The 18597-nt window shown below is 40.5% G+C and overlaps 1 protein-coding gene across 3 annotated transcripts in view; it reads left to right on the forward strand.

The window, feature by feature from the left end:
* The window catches only part of ROR1 (receptor tyrosine kinase like orphan receptor 1), a 149440-nt gene that overhangs the window by 44229 nt on the left and 86614 nt on the right, over nt 1-18597 (forward strand). Inside the window, exon 1 of one of the 3 annotated variants that reach the window (XM_083448020.1) lies at nt 2031-2143. The exons of the other annotated variants lie outside the window; for them this stretch is intronic. Within the exon in view, the coding sequence (XP_083304146.1) occupies nt 2134-2143 (10 nt within the window). The 5' untranslated portion in view covers nt 2031-2133. Of the gene's footprint in view, nt 1-2030; nt 2144-18597 lie in introns of those variants that run through there. 3 annotated transcript variants of the gene reach the window in all.

The following is an 18597-nucleotide window of genomic DNA, read 5'->3' on the forward strand; positions in this document are numbered from 1 at the left end:
ACCAGTTGCAGTAGTGCTATTGCAAAACTACTAACCTCTTTGCCACAAGAATATCAGAGAAAAAGGAGACCAGATAGCTTTGTTTTCATTCAAGTCTCTTTAGCCACTCTACACTAGAAATTTCTCATTCCTCCTATTTCTGGATAGTTTTATAACCCATCCCTCTTTCCAGGGAACTCTGGGAACTGAATAATAATAACAACAATAACAATAATATATGTGTTGCCCCACTCGGGGTGGCTTCCAATGGATGTAAAGCATAATAAAACATCAAACATTAATAAATTTCCCTATACAGTCATACCTTTGAAGTCGAATGGAATCCGTTCCGGAAGTCCGCTCGACTTCCAAAATGTTTGGAAACCAAAGTGTGGCTTCTGATTGGCTGCAGGAAGGTCCTGCAGCCATTCAGAAGCCACGGAAGCCCCATCAGACGTTTGGGTTCCAAAGAACGTCCACAAACTGGAACACTCACTTCCATGTTTGCAGAGTTTGGGAGCCAAAATGTCCGAGTACCAAGGCGTTTAGGATCCAAGGTACAACTGTAGTGCAGATGGGGCCTCTGTGTTAACCTGGCATGGCTTTCAACATGCTGGCACTTATAATGGGCAACATGTATAATAAACCTATTCAGCAATATACATGCCTTTTGCAGGAATATGGGGAACTAAATTAAGATAAGCGGTAATTGTGCTCACACATAACCAGTGGCTCATCATAGTAGTAGTGCAGCCAAAATCTGTGGTCACCAGAACTCTGTCCTCTTGTTCCAGCAGAATCCTATGTTTGTTTACTTGGAGTGAAGTATTTTTAACAGCTCTGTCTTATACAGCAGCTGGAGCTACTGTTGCTACTCAATATGAGAAAAACATTATCTAGCCTCCAACTCCGCAAAAGCAACATTAAGTGTCTACCAGGACAGAAACTTGCATATTCTAACATATTGTTGCAAGCCACCCCAAATTTTGCCTAGTGATAGCAAGATTACAGGGGTCTCGGCACTTAACCAAGGTTTGTGTTCCTTTGGAATGAGGCATGGTGGTGACATGCTTTGCGATGGCTTACCATTATCAAACAAACCAGGCCGTTACCAACCTTCTGTTTCTTCAGTGACCCACCCCTAGCGAGCTGTTGCCAGGCTGGCCTCATGAAAAAGCTAGCTGGTAATATTTCCAGGCCTTGCTAAATTCTTGAATTTGTGGGTTTGCTCACATTCTAACCCTTCACTGAATGTAGAGGTTATGGGAGGGGGAGTCTGCCCCCCACAATTCATAAGAATATTTTAACACAGGGGCAATGAATGTGAATTGTTGGAGCAATGGTAGTGATGAGGTAGACCATAAAAAACGCATGATACTGTATAGAAAGTGCTTGTTAACATGGAAGTGCTGACTTTCATGCCATGAAACCTGCAAGTGGAGCATTAATCGGGACAGGGCACAAATATTGCACACAGATCTGCACAGATCACTCACAGCTAAACCCTAGGCAGAGTGAAGTGCCTCAGCATGTTTTGCTCACCTGGAATGAGCCAGTGCACAGTGGCGTTATCATAAACACAAACTTCCAAGAGAATTTTATTGATCAGCATACTAGTGCCTTGTAATCTTTTATCATGTTTATTTATACAACCACACCTTGATCATTTATTATTCTAGTTTTAGACTCAGAGCCTGTGATTTAATGCCTTAGCAAAGGCCACCCAGTGAGTTCAAGGCTGAGTTGGGACTTCAGCCCAGATTTCCCAGGTCTACAGTGTATGAATGCTTCATGCCTAGAGAAAAACTGAGGTGGCTGCTGCCTAAGGTGCTTTGTTATTCCCTGTTTGGTACAAACAATTATGTTCACATGTCCATTTTTAAAAATTTTTTTGCAGGAGTTCCCTATTCTTAAATCTGGGGTGCTCTTGTGGAGTGTACAGCTTCTGAAAGGGTTGAAACCAGTGATCTCCTGAGGGAGTTGTGGCGCAACTTTCACAGTGATTGCAAGTAGAGATTAGCTGTTGGTGCCTGTTAATTAGAAGGTCGGATGGGGAACTGAACACTCAGCTTGCCGCCTTCCAGAGCTGTACAGGCAGCTGAGAAATGAAAGCAAGATGTGCTGGCAGAGAATAGCAGGTGTCTGCCTACACAAATGCTGGCAGGTATATTTTCTACATCATAAAGATTTAATTGCAAGTGTCTTACAGTGATGTGGCATTTTGTCTGTCTTTAGATGTCGTGGATTTCTTTTTTGCCTTGTGGAACCGGGGGTGGGGTTGGGGAGCATTGTTTTTGTTTTGTTACTGCCCATACAAAATGATCTGTCAAGAAGCAGAATTTAACATATTCATAGGGTCGGTAACATTTCTCGACCCTGTGTTTGGCATTGTTATGTACAGTGGTACCTCAGGTTAAGTACTTAATTCGTTCCGGAGGTCTGTACCTAACCTGAAACTGTTCTTAACTTGAAGCACCACTTTAGCTAATGGGGCCTCCTGCTGCCGCTGCGCTGCCGGAGCACGATTTTTGTTCTCATCCTGAAGCAAAGTTCTTAACCTGAAGCACTATTTCTGCGTTAGCGGAGTCTGTAAACTGAGGCGTATGTAACCTGAGGTACCACTGTATTGTATTTGCAGACTGAGATTCTAATAAACTCTTAGGACCATGAAAGTGGGCTGACCTAAAATGCCCAGGTAAAATGCTGACAACTGGAAAGTCTAGGCAAGGGTGTCTGAACAATTCCTTTTTCAGATAGCTTTAAAGAGTTGCAGGGCGCTTTTTTGAAGTGAGATGCAGCGCTTGCTTCAATATGTTTATGCGAGTAACAAATTGGTTTAAGGCTGGATAGGCTTCATGTAGTAGTTCTAAATTAAAGCCAGTAAAAGAGAGGCATTTGAATCCCATCAACAGTTGCAGGACACTTAACATTACATAAATGCTTGGCTCCCAAAATGCTTTCCTTATTTCAAATGGTTTTAATAAGATAGTGATTTATACTTCTTGAGAGATGGAACTGTTATCAAAGAATGTTAACTTGGCTCTCACATAAAGGAAACATTGATAGGCCCAGTGCACAGCTTGGTCTCTGACTTTTTTTGGGGATGCAGTTTTCACTGAAAAATACTGTATTTGACATTGCTGTCTGTGTACCAGTGGGCAGGCGTGTGGAAACGTTCTCTTTCATAGAAGACAAAGTATGGAAATATGCACTTGCACAAACTCTGGCCTGGTGAACTGCATTTGTTAACTTGCTTTACCCTTCATGTGGTTTATCAAAGGGCAAAGAAACAGGTAATGGCATGTATTCCTTCAGTCCTGTTTTAAGATAGGACTGTGACTTGCTCCTTTCTAATTGCTATAGTGCCTCACTGTTATAACCTAATTATTTACACTATTTCTAAACATGGATGGCATGCAGAACAGAAAAATAAAATCTGAGTTCTCCAACAATGGGAGGGCAAGAAGTGACTGGAACACTGGAAAGATCAGTTCTGTTCTTGTATGGAGTACCTGTATTATATCATGCCGATGGGCTCTGTAATTTCTGGCTGTGAATAGATAGGGCTCATGAAAGACCAAGGTGGCATGTGTAGGTATTGAGGTTGGATGCACATCTGACCTTTTTCAAAACCACCATACAGATGTGAGTTTTTTACACTGTAATCCCATCTGAAATCTTGAGGGACAGAATGACAGTGTTCACTAAGATGAAGCTTAGACTTTATGGTATTTGGGAAGGGCCCGGGGCAAAAACCTTGATTCCAAACAAGAGTTTTGGGCAGTACTTTAAAACAGCTGATGGAGGATAGAGTTGCTTAAACATGGTTACTTGGGCATTTATTTTAAAATAAAAGAGAACTCAGGTGTTTAGGATGCTCAAAAGGAGTTGGGTTCTTTGGCAGTGTGGGCTAGTCAATTCAGATGTTTACAAGATGCAAGGATTCCAGACTGATAAATAACATGATTATGCTAAGTTTGTATATTTGAGTGACAGCCATAAGCCTCTTCCTAATTCCCTCAATACATACACTGAATATGGAGGGTGGGGATCAAGGCGACATCTGCTAACTGTGTTCCCAGACTCTGAGCCAATAATCCACAATGTGAAAGAGTCTTCTATGCATATATCACTGTACATGCATTGGCTACTTACGCAGCACCTTGCACAACCACTTCCTAATTCTTGGAGAGCCCATCCATGCACATGCATGGAGGCCAAGTGTGAAGCCAACAGGTGCATCCCACTGAAACAAGATTAGGGGTCCTCACTTGATATGTTGTACTGGAAGCATGAGAAACCACTAACACGTGTCCAGACTGGATCTTGTACTGTAGATATTGCTCATGGACTCATTTTCTGATGATGACATCTGGTGGACACATTTCACCACTATGAAATTTCAACATCCTCTTTAGATCTGTGAGAGCCGCAGAAATTTAGCACAGATGACTTTGCATTTCTTTTGATTGATTGACCCTGACAAGGAATATCTGAAGTTCTGAAGACAGAAGCTCTGCAGCAGTGATTCTCAAGTCAACAGACTTATTGAGAGCCTGATGATGAGTCATTGGCTGTAGGTAGCATTCGCTGGGGACAGTGAGGCTCAAAGTACTAAGTCACAGTGATTTCTAGATCCAGGAGAGGAATTCATGAAGGCAAAATTCCATTAGTAGATCCTGGTAGTAAACGGCACAGATGATTCATAGTTAAAGGAGTTGGGGAGGAGAGTTGGAAAGTATTTTTACGAGCCATGGGTGTGTTCACTGTTACATGCTCAAGGGTGTGTTTCAGCCTAGATGGAAAGAAATGAGGCAATGTTGGAATACACGTAAGTGTATGTGTGCAAAAAAAACTGTGCTGCTCATCAAAATAGAAAAAAGCAACTGCATAAAAACTAGGGCTAAAATTCTGATTCCAGGGAAGCCAGTGGCAAAACTCTTAGGCTCTTACACCTTGTGTTCTTGGCTCCGCTTTTCATTTCATTTTAAATGGTATTAAGCAATAGAGTCCTGTAGGAAAAAACTAGAATATGGATATGAAGCATGTTGGCTATGATTTTTATAGGCTGCTGCATATGCTGCTGTGGAATAGAACAGCTTTCCTCCCTGGCCTCCTTGGTATAATCTTTCTGGCTTCCACCTGGGGTTATCCAATTATGTGTTTGAACGCTGAGAATAAGCCTGTTGCAGGCTACATGTCACATATCTACTCATTTATTTAGGTGATGGGAAAGTGGGGGAAGAAGCTCAAGTCTCCCTTGGTTAGTGTGTCCCAAATTTTAATCAGTATGGTATTTCCTCTTCCTTGAAGACCAGAGGGAACACCTGTGTTTTTCTGAGAGTGCCACAAGAGACAGTTGGCAAAAGCTATTGTTTCTGAGAAAACAGATGACTCTCTAGTTCAGAGGGGAAATGAATTAGAAAGTTCATCTGCATACATTGTCTTCAAAGGCTGCACAGAACTCCTTCACAAACAGTTTCAACAAATTAAAGAGTGAGACCCCCTGACACAGCTAATAAGATGTCTGGTAAATTGCTTTGACAAAGCACCCAGTTCTTATTGGAGACCTGAGGGTTTGTAGTAAAGGTCAGGGTAGGTTGGCATGACGCAATTTTTAAAGCATTTCTTAATCATCCTGCCTAATTTAATGTGTCAGAGACATGCCTTTCACTTCAAAGGATATTCTAAACTTAAAATTTCACCATCGTTCTGTATCCTTGAAATATGCATCACATGCTTTAACTTTCATTTTCCTATTACAATTGAGTTTAAAGGTTTCACTTAGTTTCTTATTTGCCTTGATTTTAAGTATTTAGTTAATAAATCAATCTCAGTGCAGGAAATATATATTGGGAGATTTAATGATGGCAAGTGTATTTTGAACAGATAAGCTAAATGAATGAATGAATAATTTACTTGAAGAATTATCCTAAATGCATTGCAAGAGGCAGTGAATTAAACTCTTTAGTGTAATGTCATCAGCTCACAAGTCACGAATTTGTGATTAGTGAATTGAAAGGTTCATTTCACCAATTATTTCGCTAATGGTCCGATCCTATTTTGTATTCTTTAAGATGACAGATGCTGCTTCCTTTTCCTTTCATCCAATAACAAGCGAGTCTCCTATTTTGATCTGAGCTTCTAACACAGCTCTTCTCTTTGATTGCTGTTTGGAGAATGTACATATACAATGTAGGCTACCTCCACCTTTGAGTGTATCTATATTAGGACAACTCCATTAATGACTGCAGTGGTACTTGGTGAGCTTAGAAAAGAATACCAAAAAGCATATGCTTTGTAAATTGGGAAATATAAGCTTTCTAGCCAGGAGCATGAGAAAAGCCCTCGTGGATCAAGCCAAACTCCCATTAAGTCTATCATTCTCTTTTCACAGTGGCCAGCCAGATGCTATGAGAAACACAAGCAGGAGCTGCGTACAATAGTGCTCTCTTCACAAATAAACACTGGCTACAGTTTTTGGTTGAGGAGGAGAGAACCTAACCACAAACTTGGCTTCAGATGACAATACACTAAGCCAAATCTTGGGTTAGCTCACATACGGTATGAGAGTAAAATAGACTGAGGGAGGAGCAAACCAACTGTGAACTGTGGAGCACTCTAGGAGCACTCACATCGCAGTAAACCATGGCTTGACCTATCATAGCAAAACATACAGCTGTATCATAGACTATACTTATAATATTGTAGGGGTTTGCCTAGTAGTCACTTTTCCTTTGACGCTAAGCACTAATTGTCAGAGAGAAAGGACCAGGGCAGCTTACAAAAGGTGTGTTGAAAACAACTGTGTGATAAACTTAATGTTCAGTGCTTAAAACTAGGATGTGATCAGCCTCGGTACTGACAATGCATATAAAATTGTCTGCTGTCCAAAATAATGAGATCAGCTTTAAAGTCACGTGGCTTTTAAAAAGCTCTTTGTAATTTGCCATTTACTTCTCAGCCTTCAGGGCAGGCTTGTATTGTATGTTCCAGCTTTGCTTTGTAACTGTGTGGGTTTGAAATTAGCCTCTGTTTTAATTAAATCAGCACTTTTCATATAATCACGTGGCTCCAGAAAGTTGCATTTTTATTTGAGTTGAGCAGCATAAGTATTAATTATGTTTAAAAATGAGACAGCTGCTTCATCATTTATTTTTTGTGCCTAAAACATTCTGGTGACAAAATATGTATATGAGAGTAGAGCTCTTTGATGGCAGGTTCACGGTTCAAATAAATACATTAACACCCTTCAGTTTTTCTCTCGTTTGGCCTGAATCAAATATTTGCTGTTTGGATAGAACTTCAATGAATACTAAGGCTGTTAACACAAAAATGAAGATAATAATGTATATTTTTGTTACATGTTGCATTTATTGCAGAGTTTTGAATATTTAGACAAGCAACTGTGGAAGACAGACAAATTCTTCTCTCTTGGGTCCCAGAAGCACCACCCCTTAACTATGAAAATATGCTGCCAAGTTTAGGCTCCTATTCTCCCAATCTTGCAGAGGAACACAGAGAAATACCAAGTCAGGTATATGATGACCCAGAGTGTTTGAGACCACATTAAGCCCGCCCCCCCCTTCAAGGCTTGTGGATTAGAGATGGTTAGCTGGGTGGGTGAACTTTGAATTTCAGAAGGAAAAAAACCTGTGGAGTTTGTGTTTGTCTTGCCTTCTCGCACAGTGGGATCTGCCTGTCACTTACCTTACCACATTTCCTTCTGACTTCAAACACTGATTGCTGGAACTGAATAATAGGTACAGCAAGTTGAGAATAATCAGCAGTAGCCAAAATTGGAAAAGCTGCAGGGAAGAACGAGGCGCTAAACCTAGCAGAGCATGTGAAGAAGTCGGTGAGAGGTGTGGGGAGAAATCTGAGAAGGGCCTGATCCTGTTATTATTAGACTAGCTGGAGAAGTAGTCTAATGGGGTATAAGGCAGCACCACATCATACACCATTATGAAAAAGAATCCTCTTTTCCAGTCATCTGAAGCAGATATAATCATAGACCCATGGAGTTGGAAGGGGCTCCAACTCTAGTATAAAAGTACCATATGCTTCATAGCGAAGCCTTGTCATGGAAAGCCTTGTTGTAACTTCTGAAGGTTCTGCAAAGAACATTGAAGATCATTCTGTTAACAAATATGGGATTGTCATTTTTGAATGATTCACACGCCAACCTACTTTTGAAGCGAAAGGAAATTTCAAAAGCAGTTATGTTAAAAGGGATCAGCTCTTAAAAGGGGGGAGGACTTTAAAATTCAACTAGGTTGACACAAACCGTATGTGTGAGCCTAAGCAGCTTTTTTGATTTGGACTGGATTTCTCTCAGATGATGATGATGATGACTCTGCCCTTAATTTCAAAGGGGCCCAGGGTGGTAAGCACACATAGGAAGGATGTCAGATGCAGGATACTATCTTAATTCAAGCATGGTGAAAAGCTGGCAATACCCTAAATGGAATTTCAGGCCAGATTCTATGTTCATGTCCAAAAACAACGCCTCTATTCAGTTTCTGGAGAATGCATTTAATTTTCCCCTCTGAAATTCTTGGGAGGAAGATATAATACAAATCCTGACAATGTTTAATATATTGCTGCACTGGCAGTTTCCAGATTCTGGAACGCAGAGGGCAAGCACGACTGAGAATCCCAACTGCAAACTCATGTCTAGGAGTTCTTTTCCTTATTTGCGGTTCTTGCTGTTAACAAATTATATATAAACACATATTTGGAATTTTACTATGCACAGATCAGATACTGAAATTCATATTCTAAGGTGATTGTATCCCATTTTCTCATTCAGCTTATACTTTTTCATATCAGAGTGGCAGGCACAGAGACATCCTCTTTTCAGTGGTAGTAACTGTATTATATATATATTAAAGTTTATGTACTGCAAATGTAATAACTTGAGTACCAAAAATGCTATTCCTTTTTTAAAAAATGGATTTGCCACATTTCATTCCCCAACATTTCCTCATAATGATTTGCTTATTGGAGCAAAAATATGTCTAAGATCCATATTTTAATGATAAATGAATATGTGGCATTGCATGATCACCTATAAGAAGCTTTCATATAAGCATTATTAGTAATACCCATAACATGCAGATTTGCTGATTCCATATTTTTAAAAATTGCAAAAGATGCAATTTCCAGATGCATTTATGTTAAAACGATAGTTTCATGTCATAATTTATCATCATCATTATCCCCTCATTTTCTTTTCTTCTGTAATAATGGCTGCTCACAGGCTCTTGCAGAGAAGGTTGTTATAAAAACTCAATGGCTAAGTGAAGCCAAATCAATTCAAATTAGAAACAGAACAGATTGTGAAATTAACTAGTGTACCCAAACTTGATAGGCACTCTCTTCTGTATCTAGGATCCTTGCGCTGTGGGACCCTCCTCAGTAAGAAGTTGGGGATGGAAGCTTTGTTGTTGTTTAGTCGTTTAGTCGTGTCCGATTCTTCACGACCCCATGGACCAGAGCATGCCAGGCACTCCTGTCTTCCACTGCCTCCCGCAGTTTGGTCAAACTCATGCTGGTAGCTTCGAGAACACTGTCCAACCACCTCGTCCTCTGTCATCCCCTTCTCCTTGTGCCCTTCATCTTTCCCAACATCAGGGTCTTTTCCAGGGAGTCTTCTCGTCTCGTGAGGTGGCCAAACTACTGGAGCCTCAGCTTCAGGATCTGTCCTTCCAGTGAGCACTCAGGGCTGATTTCCTTAAGAATGGATAGGTTTTATCTTCTTGCAGTCCATGGGACTCTCAAGAGTCTCCTCCAGCACCATAATTCAAAAGCATCAATTCTTTGGCGATATTTATGGTCCATCTGCAGTGATCATGGAGCCGAAGAAAGTAAAATCTCTCACTGCCTCCATTTCTTCCCCTTCTATTTGCCAAGAGGTGATGGGCCCAGTGGCCATGATCTTCTTCTTTTTTGATGTTGAGCTTCAGGCCATATTTTGCACTCTCCTCTTTCACCCTCATTAAAAGGTTCTTTAATTCCTCCTCACTTTCTGCCATCAAGGTTGTGTCATCTGCATATCTGAGGTTGTTGATATTTCTTCCAGCAATCTTAATTCCGGCTAGGGATTCATCCAGCCCAGCCTTTCTGTACAGTAATAGCTTGCAAACACTCCCTTGACCTAAAGATGAAGGGGAGGTGGTCTTCCAAATGTTTCCTAAAGTTTACCAATACCAATTTTACTCTTACATATATGCATACAAGAAAAGCTATGTAATAACCTGTCTTCCACCTCCCTGCCCACCCCAAGAGGCCTATTTTTAAACCACTGGAGCAGAATCAGTTCAGTTTTTGAATCCCACAGGCAGTGGGATTCCACATGTTCATCACCATGCAGGTGTGAAGGGAAAGGGAATAGAGTTTTAGGCAGCCTTGAAATGTTACACTCTTCAACGTGCTTGACATTTCTAATGCTTTTAAAAGGAATGATGGAAGTGCAGTGAGTATTTTTCACTATGAGTCCCTTGTTAACGGTGCAGTACTGGTGAGATCAAGGAAACTTGCCCCGCCTTGTTCTCTCTGGATAACTTCTTTTGTGTAAGTGCCCCTTTAACTGAAAGACTTTGCCAGACATGTGAAGGAGTGATGAATTCCCCACACAAATATCAGGAGTCGGAAGCAGCCTAAAATAGCTTACAGATAAGTAATATAAAACTGGACAATTCCCAGATGATAGGTTGGGTTCCACCAAGAGTGTCTCATAACTGGTTGAGCCAAGTGACAGCTGTAGGTTTGGAGAGAAAAGTAGTTGAGTTCCTGGTAATGTGGTTGAAACCAGCATGCCCCAATCTAGGAAAAAAAGAGTCCCTTCATAGGTGACCTTAGTAAAGTAAAATAAAATAGGGATCTGGTGCCATACATAATGGAAACTGATACCAGTTCCTCTAATGGAGAGATGTAGAAAGTGGAATTACCCAAGGATCATTATTAAGACCTGTACCTTTTATCACATCCATTGATTATCAAAAGTTAGTGTTGAGCCATGAGCTGGTTAAAACAAAAATTAGTTCCAGAGGGATCTCTTCAAACAGGGTGAATGGCCAGTAAAGTGTCAAATGTGTTCAATTTAAACAAGTATAAAGTGATGCACTTAAGGGTTTAAAATCCTTATTTCACAGGTGGAAGGTGTTTTGTTTTTTAAGTGTCAACACACCTGACACCTGTAGCCCACATGGGGACTTGCAGAATTAGTCCTATGCTACAGCCAGCAGTGCTACATCAATGGTAAATATTTGTGTACGGAACTAAAATGGAAAGAAGGGAATGCAATGCTAAACCAGAATTGGCTTTTTTTCTTTTCTTTTTAGCACTGCAACATGAGACCAGCTGCAAGGGAAACTGCTGCTTGGACAAGCCCTGTGATAAATTCCTTAATCATTTCATAGGAGTTCAGTTTTTGTATAGGAGAGGCAATGGGAAAGTGACTAAGAGTCATTTGAGTTTGTAATGCTGGGTCAGCTATTTGCTTGGCTTATACATTTTGACACCAGGACAAGATAAACCTTCTGCACAGACCTTGGCAGGTGGAGGATAACATCAGAACATCTGTCCTGTCATAGTTTTGTTGCTCTTCTAACTCATGTTTATATGATATGTTTACGTCTTGCGTGGTTTATTGTTGCACTGAGTTGTATGTAAACTCTCCATAGTGAATCGTGGACTATAAATGCATTTAAATAAATAATGTGACCAACTTCTCAACTATGATAACTACCTAGAACATTCCCAGTATAAAGTGCAAAATGGGCAAAAGGTCTGTTCAGTATAGTGAATTTCAGATCTGAGTATTACATGCCTTTGTGTGTACTGTATTATAAAATAGTGAATGGCTAACATGTTGGCTACAGTGTAGGGTCCTGCTATATCATTGCTATGGCTTAGTGGTTAAAAGCATGAATGATGGACTTGGTAGTCCCAGTTGAGATTTCAATCTGATAAAGGACCGACTTCCTCCTTGTAGGCATGTTGCTATCTTACAGTCTTCCCATGTTGAATATGGAAAACTGTAATTGCTGGCCTGTTTCACAGGAGTGTTGCAACTGTACTGTGATGATTTAGATGAAGTGATTTGAGCACTCAAGAAAAATATATTATGAACATGTTTTGCATGGCTCTTGGCACAGGGCATAGTGTGATTAACAGGCAAAGGTGTGGGACTCTGAATGTGGATTAACAAAGAAATCCCGCAATGGCTTAATCTAGCCCTGGGCAGGAAAGGCTTCTTAAGTGTTCATCTTTTTTTCTTAAGGAAGAGTACAGAGCCAATCCAGAAAATTTTTGATCTAATTATTCACCTATTATAAATTTGAAAAGAATTAAAAGTGCTTACAGTAGCCACAAGCAATCTATGATTCTGTCATCACCCTCCATACTTGGTATACCTTCTCAGTGTTTGCAGAAGTCTTGCAACTTTAGCTGTCAGGTCTGTTTGGATAAGAGTTATGAAAGGAGCAAGAACAAGCTAAATATACAAGACCATTTAAGATGTCTAACCCTTAATGCAAACCATTTATTTTAATGGGCTTTCTCAAACAATGACCTAATTTATTGTCTGCACTGCAAATACATATCTTCAAGGGTCTTTGAAACTACCATGCTGACAGAATGTTCACCTTTTTGTTGAGAAAAGAGGTGGCTGCTCAACTAAGAGTGGTTTTGGGTGTTAGACAGACTAGAGAAAGAGGATGCACAAATCAGCCTGCACTTGTTTTTACACTTCTGTGCTTTTTTTTTTTGGCATTTTGCTTGCAGGAAGTTTTTTTTCGTACTTGTGTATTTTGACATATTACAGTGAAGGAAGAAAAAAACAAAATGCAAAATCACATGTGCTTCCTATGACCCCAAATACATTCAAGGAGAAAGCAAGTGACTCAGGCAAGAGAAGACGTGGGGAAATGGAAGTTTTCCATTGCAGCTGTGTTCTGGAGGGCATTTCTTCTTTTGCAGCATGAAACCTACATTAGCCTTAATGCTGAATCTTGAGACTGTAGCCCTATTTGGACATTGATTCTCTTTGTGTGTAAACACATGAGGAGGAATGTGGGGTGGGACTACCAATCGCTGCCCCCTCTGGCATGCCACCTATGCATAGTTTAGAGCCCTCCATACATTTGAGGGCAAAGGTCTGCAGTGGGAACGCTTATCTACTCATGGAGTCTACCCATCTGACCTAGAACCCTGCACAACAAGGATGAGGAGCCTCCATGCGTAGAGAAAGTTGCCCACTGCAGACCTTTCCCTCAAACTCATGGAGGACTTTAAACCACGTACCAGTGATACACTGCTGGGAATTGGTACTATGTACCTGCTTCTCCCTGCCTGTTTGGAGACTCGTCGTCTGGTAGGGATCTAACCTTAGGACTTGATGAAGCAAGAGTTTCCTACTCTTTTGGTCAAATGTTTTCCTTATAAATAAAGATCATCGAGTTCCTAAACTTAGCTGTTGAAGAATACTGGATTATTCCAAACTAAGGAAATTTTTACTTCTAAGTGTGTGTACAAAAAAATAATCTAATGGGGGAGGATAGAGATATTTGAAAGAGAACAATTTGTGTGTGTGCGTGAAGAAAAGTCTGGCTTTTCTCATTTTCCTGCACAGACTGACTCGAAAGAGACCCCAAATAAACACTAGCTTTTTTCAAACAATACAAAATAAGTTCCCTATTTTATTGGAAACAGGCCTCCCTCTTGTGACAAATCACCTGTAAACTTGCAGGCCATTGACACACAGATACTTTCAAGAGCTCTGAGCTGAGGAGGACAAGGGGGTGAAGGAAATGCCCAAAGCAGCTTTTTTTTTTTAAATAAAATGAACGGTTTGAGTCTCACTTTCCCAAAAGGTCCTCAGAATTCATTTTAATGAATTGCGCTCTAATGCCTCAGTCCATGTTGTTGGAAAATGCTTCAGTAGTTTTCAGTAGCTGGAACTTGGATTTTCCATGAATGGTTATGGATAATTGCAAGCTAGGACTCTTGAGCTTGTTCTGTGGTTTGTATTTTTTCATAGTATTAGCTTTTAGCTCTGTGTTTTCAGGTCTGTATTGCTTGCATTAGAGTCACACACAAGTGTGTGTAGCAAAACCACAACGTTACTTCTGCAAGGCAAAAGCAGCTTCAGGAGGGGATCTCTCAGAGCAAAGATCTGAGCTTAACCACAGTTTTGTCACGCCCCCCCCCCCTGCTGTTGCCACTCCCCCCTAATTGCTATTCCGTCTCTAGGGTTTCAGGCAAAGGGGATTAGTTTTGCCTTCTATACATTTTTCTTACTAGACTTCTGTTTCGATATATTTGCTGATTCTTTTCCTCAGTGGTAGTAGGCTGCATAAAACACACTTTATTCAAAAATAAAGTGGGCATAAAACTCACAGGCGCATATTGCCTTTCTTGTGTCCTATGCAGCTCTCTGTCTTACTGCTGTGTGGTTAGTCACATGTGGGCTGGTTCTTCCATCAGAACCCGGAGTAGTATATCCTGTTGGCTTTGCTCCATATCTCCTTGTACTAATAAATCAGAAAATTGTGGTCAAAATAGGTCTAGCGGCCAAAATATTACCCCCACAGCTTAAAACACAGACATATATTTTTATTTAGAGCAATGTTAAAATCCAGATATGAAACTCAGACTGCCTTAAACCCAGACTTTTACTTCCAGGACAAAACACATGCCTTCAGTTATTGAAAATTCACCCTTTATTACATTACACAGCTGGCTGTGTGGCAAAGAGGTGTTTGAATAAAGTGTGTTAAAACATAAGAGCCAACTCCTAGGGGCAGGGCCCTAGGGCGGGGGGCTTTGGCCCCCACAATAAAATACTTGAGGGGGCCAGGGACCCCCAAAGTTGATTGGCATTCAAATGGCGTATGTGCACTGTGTCATGTGATTGATTGTGTGGGGCAGGGCTTACCTGGGCCCCCACAATATTTTATTCAAGCTGGCACCCCTGGTGGGAAAAGTTGCTTATTTCACATTGGCTTCAAACTCTGAAAAATAGATGATTGTTATGTTGCGTAGCCCATGAACAATGCACATTGACTTAGAATAGGTATAGGAGGCCTTCCTTACCTCCCTTATCACCTTGCTATCATTCTTTCCTTCTTTTGCCACACTTCCTTCCTTCCAAGTGGGCTACCTGGACTTGTGCCAAACGTTTGAACTGATGCTGTGAAAAGAGCTTTCCCTTTACTTTTCAGTGGGGCTTCCATCCTTGCTAGAAATTTGAACTGGTTTCTTGCAAGGTTTCCTATCCCTCTTCTATTGCTCTGTCAGTTTTGGCTACCCCTTCCCCTCTCCTGCCCTCCCTCAAGGCTCCCTACACCTGCATGAAATTAAGCCAAGACCCACAAGTTCCCCACCTATGGCTTAGAGATGAAAGAAATGTGCTACTCGTTCTTCCCATCCAAGGAATTACTCATAGATTCATAGAATTGTAGAGTTGGAATGGGTCATAAGGGTTGTCTATTCCAATCCTCTGCAGTGCAGGAATCTTTTGCCCAATGTGGGGCTCAAATCCATGACCCTGAGAGTAAGAGTCCTATTTTATACTGACTGAACTTTCAAAATGAAGATAAGTTCCAAAGCAGTTTGCAGTATTACATGAGGATCTGTCATTTGCGGGTTTAAAAAAAAACAATCAATTGATGGCTCCTTGGAACCTAGGCATTGAATTTGTGTGACCATGACAGATTTGTAGGTTCTGTGGAAAGTCTCCAATTTTGCCACAGGACCAGTAAAGAGTGCAGAAGATGACATATTGCTCTATTTCAATCCTGAATAGCTTTTAAACTACTGTTATGCAGGAAATTAACAAATAATGCAATTACGCTACAGTATTGAGTGGAAGTTCAGAACTAAATGCAGCGGCTTATATGTGTTCTAATTAGATTACAGGTTATTAGTATCCTCATTATATTTTTTGTCTTTTTTAATCTGCATTTTACCTTCAGTTGCAAACAGTTTTTAATATGGCGTGAGCACCTGCTATTTAAAGTGAAAAACTGAATATTCCCACTGGATAGTGGCTCATAAGAGAGTGTTTCCTTGATCAAAATGTGTTCACATACCAGATACTAAGGAAATAAAGTTTTAAATACTCATTGAATTATTCTATTGATTCTGTCGGCTTTTTTAAAAATAGCAGTTAGCCTTTTCAAAGTAGCTAGTGCATATGTTTATACAGTGTGGAAGAATAATTGCCCTTGGTACTCACCTCTCCTAGTTTTTGGCTTCATAGACTGGGCCCTTTCTGGTTGTGCTGCAGTAAAAGATTCCTGAACCTTCTCTGACCCTTCACAGTGATACTTGAAACTGGCCCCCTTTCCATCTCATACAAGGGTAAAAATGTCTTTCCTTCCCTTTCTCCCTTTTGGCCTGAAAGTTGTCAGAGGTCCAAGTACAATGTTACTTGATCATGATTTGGAGGATATACTGAGAGTTGTTTGCCAAAAGCACAATTAGTGTTAATAATAGATTAGCATGAATTTCTGGTGTTACATGCAAAAGAATTTGGTGCTTCTATTAGCTATGTGGCTTTATGCATGTGATATCTCGTGTTTGTAACTTGCATGTGGAAAGGAGAGTGGTACAAGCATCAGTGGAGCTCAGATTCAAATACTGATGGATATTCTTATCCTGATCCAGTACAGCTAGAAAGATAAAAATAAATCTTAAGCCTCGGTTACTAATTAAACTTGCTGTGTTAAATTGACTAGTTGGTTGAATTAATAAAAAAAGTGAACCCTAGTAAACCAAACAAACATATTCTTGAATATATAAATTATCTTCCGTACAGGAACTTACACAAACTATGGGTGTTAGGCATTTCTTCCTTTTCTGTCTCACAGCGGACGATGCCTTTTCCAAGCACCTTAAACTCAAAGAACCCAACTCAGAAGTGCCATGTCATTTTGTAATAAGCAACACGATCAGCTTGGCTCTAGCTGTCATATCTCATCCCATACCTTGGGAGCCTGGCACCATATGATTGAAATAACCTGGGATGACTGATGCAACGGATTTGTCTGACACCAAGGGAAGGTTTCAGCTTGCATGTTCAGTGACCAAAGTTTTTGTGTGTGAGAGAGAGTGTGTTTACTAGAGGGATAGCATCAGTAAAACACTTCACTTGTGAGGTTAGCAAGTGACTGTTGCTTGAATCAGCAACATATTTTTCAAAACTGCCTTCATAGCAGGCAATATTCCGGTAAATTGAGACTATATATTTACTGGCAAAATACACTCAACTTTTATGGCAGTTGGTGATAAATGACAACAAGATGAATAATTACTCTCTTGGTAAAAGAAAACACATTGAGGTGGTGGTGGTGGGGAAACATACGGAAAACTGCTAAATCTACCTTAAGTAATATTATTTAGAACCAGAGAGCTGTGGATCAATGAGGGGCACATAAAGACAGTCCATTGGATTCAATTCAGACTACCAAGGCCTATCACAAAGTTCTGTGGGGGGTCGTTGGGGAGAAAGGCATTTTATCTGTGTAATTTTTAAAAGACTGGTTGGCTGGTTATGATCCATTGGGCCAACTATGGTCATTTATTGAATGATTGCAAGTAAGACCAAAAGTAACCATGAGTGTACACAGTTTGGGCATTCTGTTGAACAGAGTAGTCAAGGGGCTCCAGACAGAGATATCCTCAGCTCATGCTACACTGCCTTCGTGAATGGAATTTTAACTCCATTATGTGGAGAGGGAGGGGGATGTAGCAGAGGGGCTGGGCCAGCAAACGTGGCCCCACTTTCTCCTTCATGTGCTTGGCATTGGATACCTAAATAGGGCTATTATAAACCCTACTGAACACATAACAGCGTAGGAACTACGTTGGGTGAAAAGGAACTCCCCAACTTCCACGGCACACTATTTTTCAAATGTTACCCTTAACATTCTAGTTCCTTCTCATATTACATTGTAGGTTATTACAGCAGTGAATTCCTATTTCTGTGTGAAACTTTTCCTTATAGTTTGATGATAAATCTTCCCTGGCCTTTTTCAAGTTCTCTGAGGAAAATGGTTTATAAGCTAGTGTGCAGTGGAAGGTCACCTTGAGGACAGACGTATTACCTCAGCCTCCTACTAATACAATGGTATGTGACTTTGGTTTAATTTTATATGGTGAGCTGTTAATTGGATATTGGAGACTGCTAACTTTATAGTGCTGTAAAATTGCCACAGTCAAGGAGGAAATGTATATACGCACACACACACACAAAGAGCAGGTGTTTGTGTCATTTCTTTCAGAGGAAAATATACCGTATTTTTTGCTCTATAAGACTCACTTTTTCCTCCTAAAAAGTAAGGGGAAATGTGTGTGCATCTTATGGAGTGAATGCAGGCTGCGCAGCTATCCCAGAAGCCAGAACAGCAAGAGGGATTGCTGCTTTCACTGTGCAGCGATCCCTCTTGCTGTTCTGGCTTCTGAGATTGAGAAATTTTTTTTTCTTGTTTTCCTCCTCCAAAAACTAGGTGCGTCTTTTGGTCTTGTGCGTCTTATAGAGCGAAAAATACGGTACTTTGAAATAATTTAGTGCACAGTTGCATCCCCCCAGTTCCTTTCTCTTTCTGAAAT

This window comes from Podarcis tiliguerta (assembly GCF_965153285.1).
Source record: "Podarcis tiliguerta genome assembly, chromosome: 6".
NCBI classification, from domain to species: Eukaryota; Metazoa; Chordata; class Lepidosauria; order Squamata; family Lacertidae; genus Podarcis; species Podarcis tiliguerta.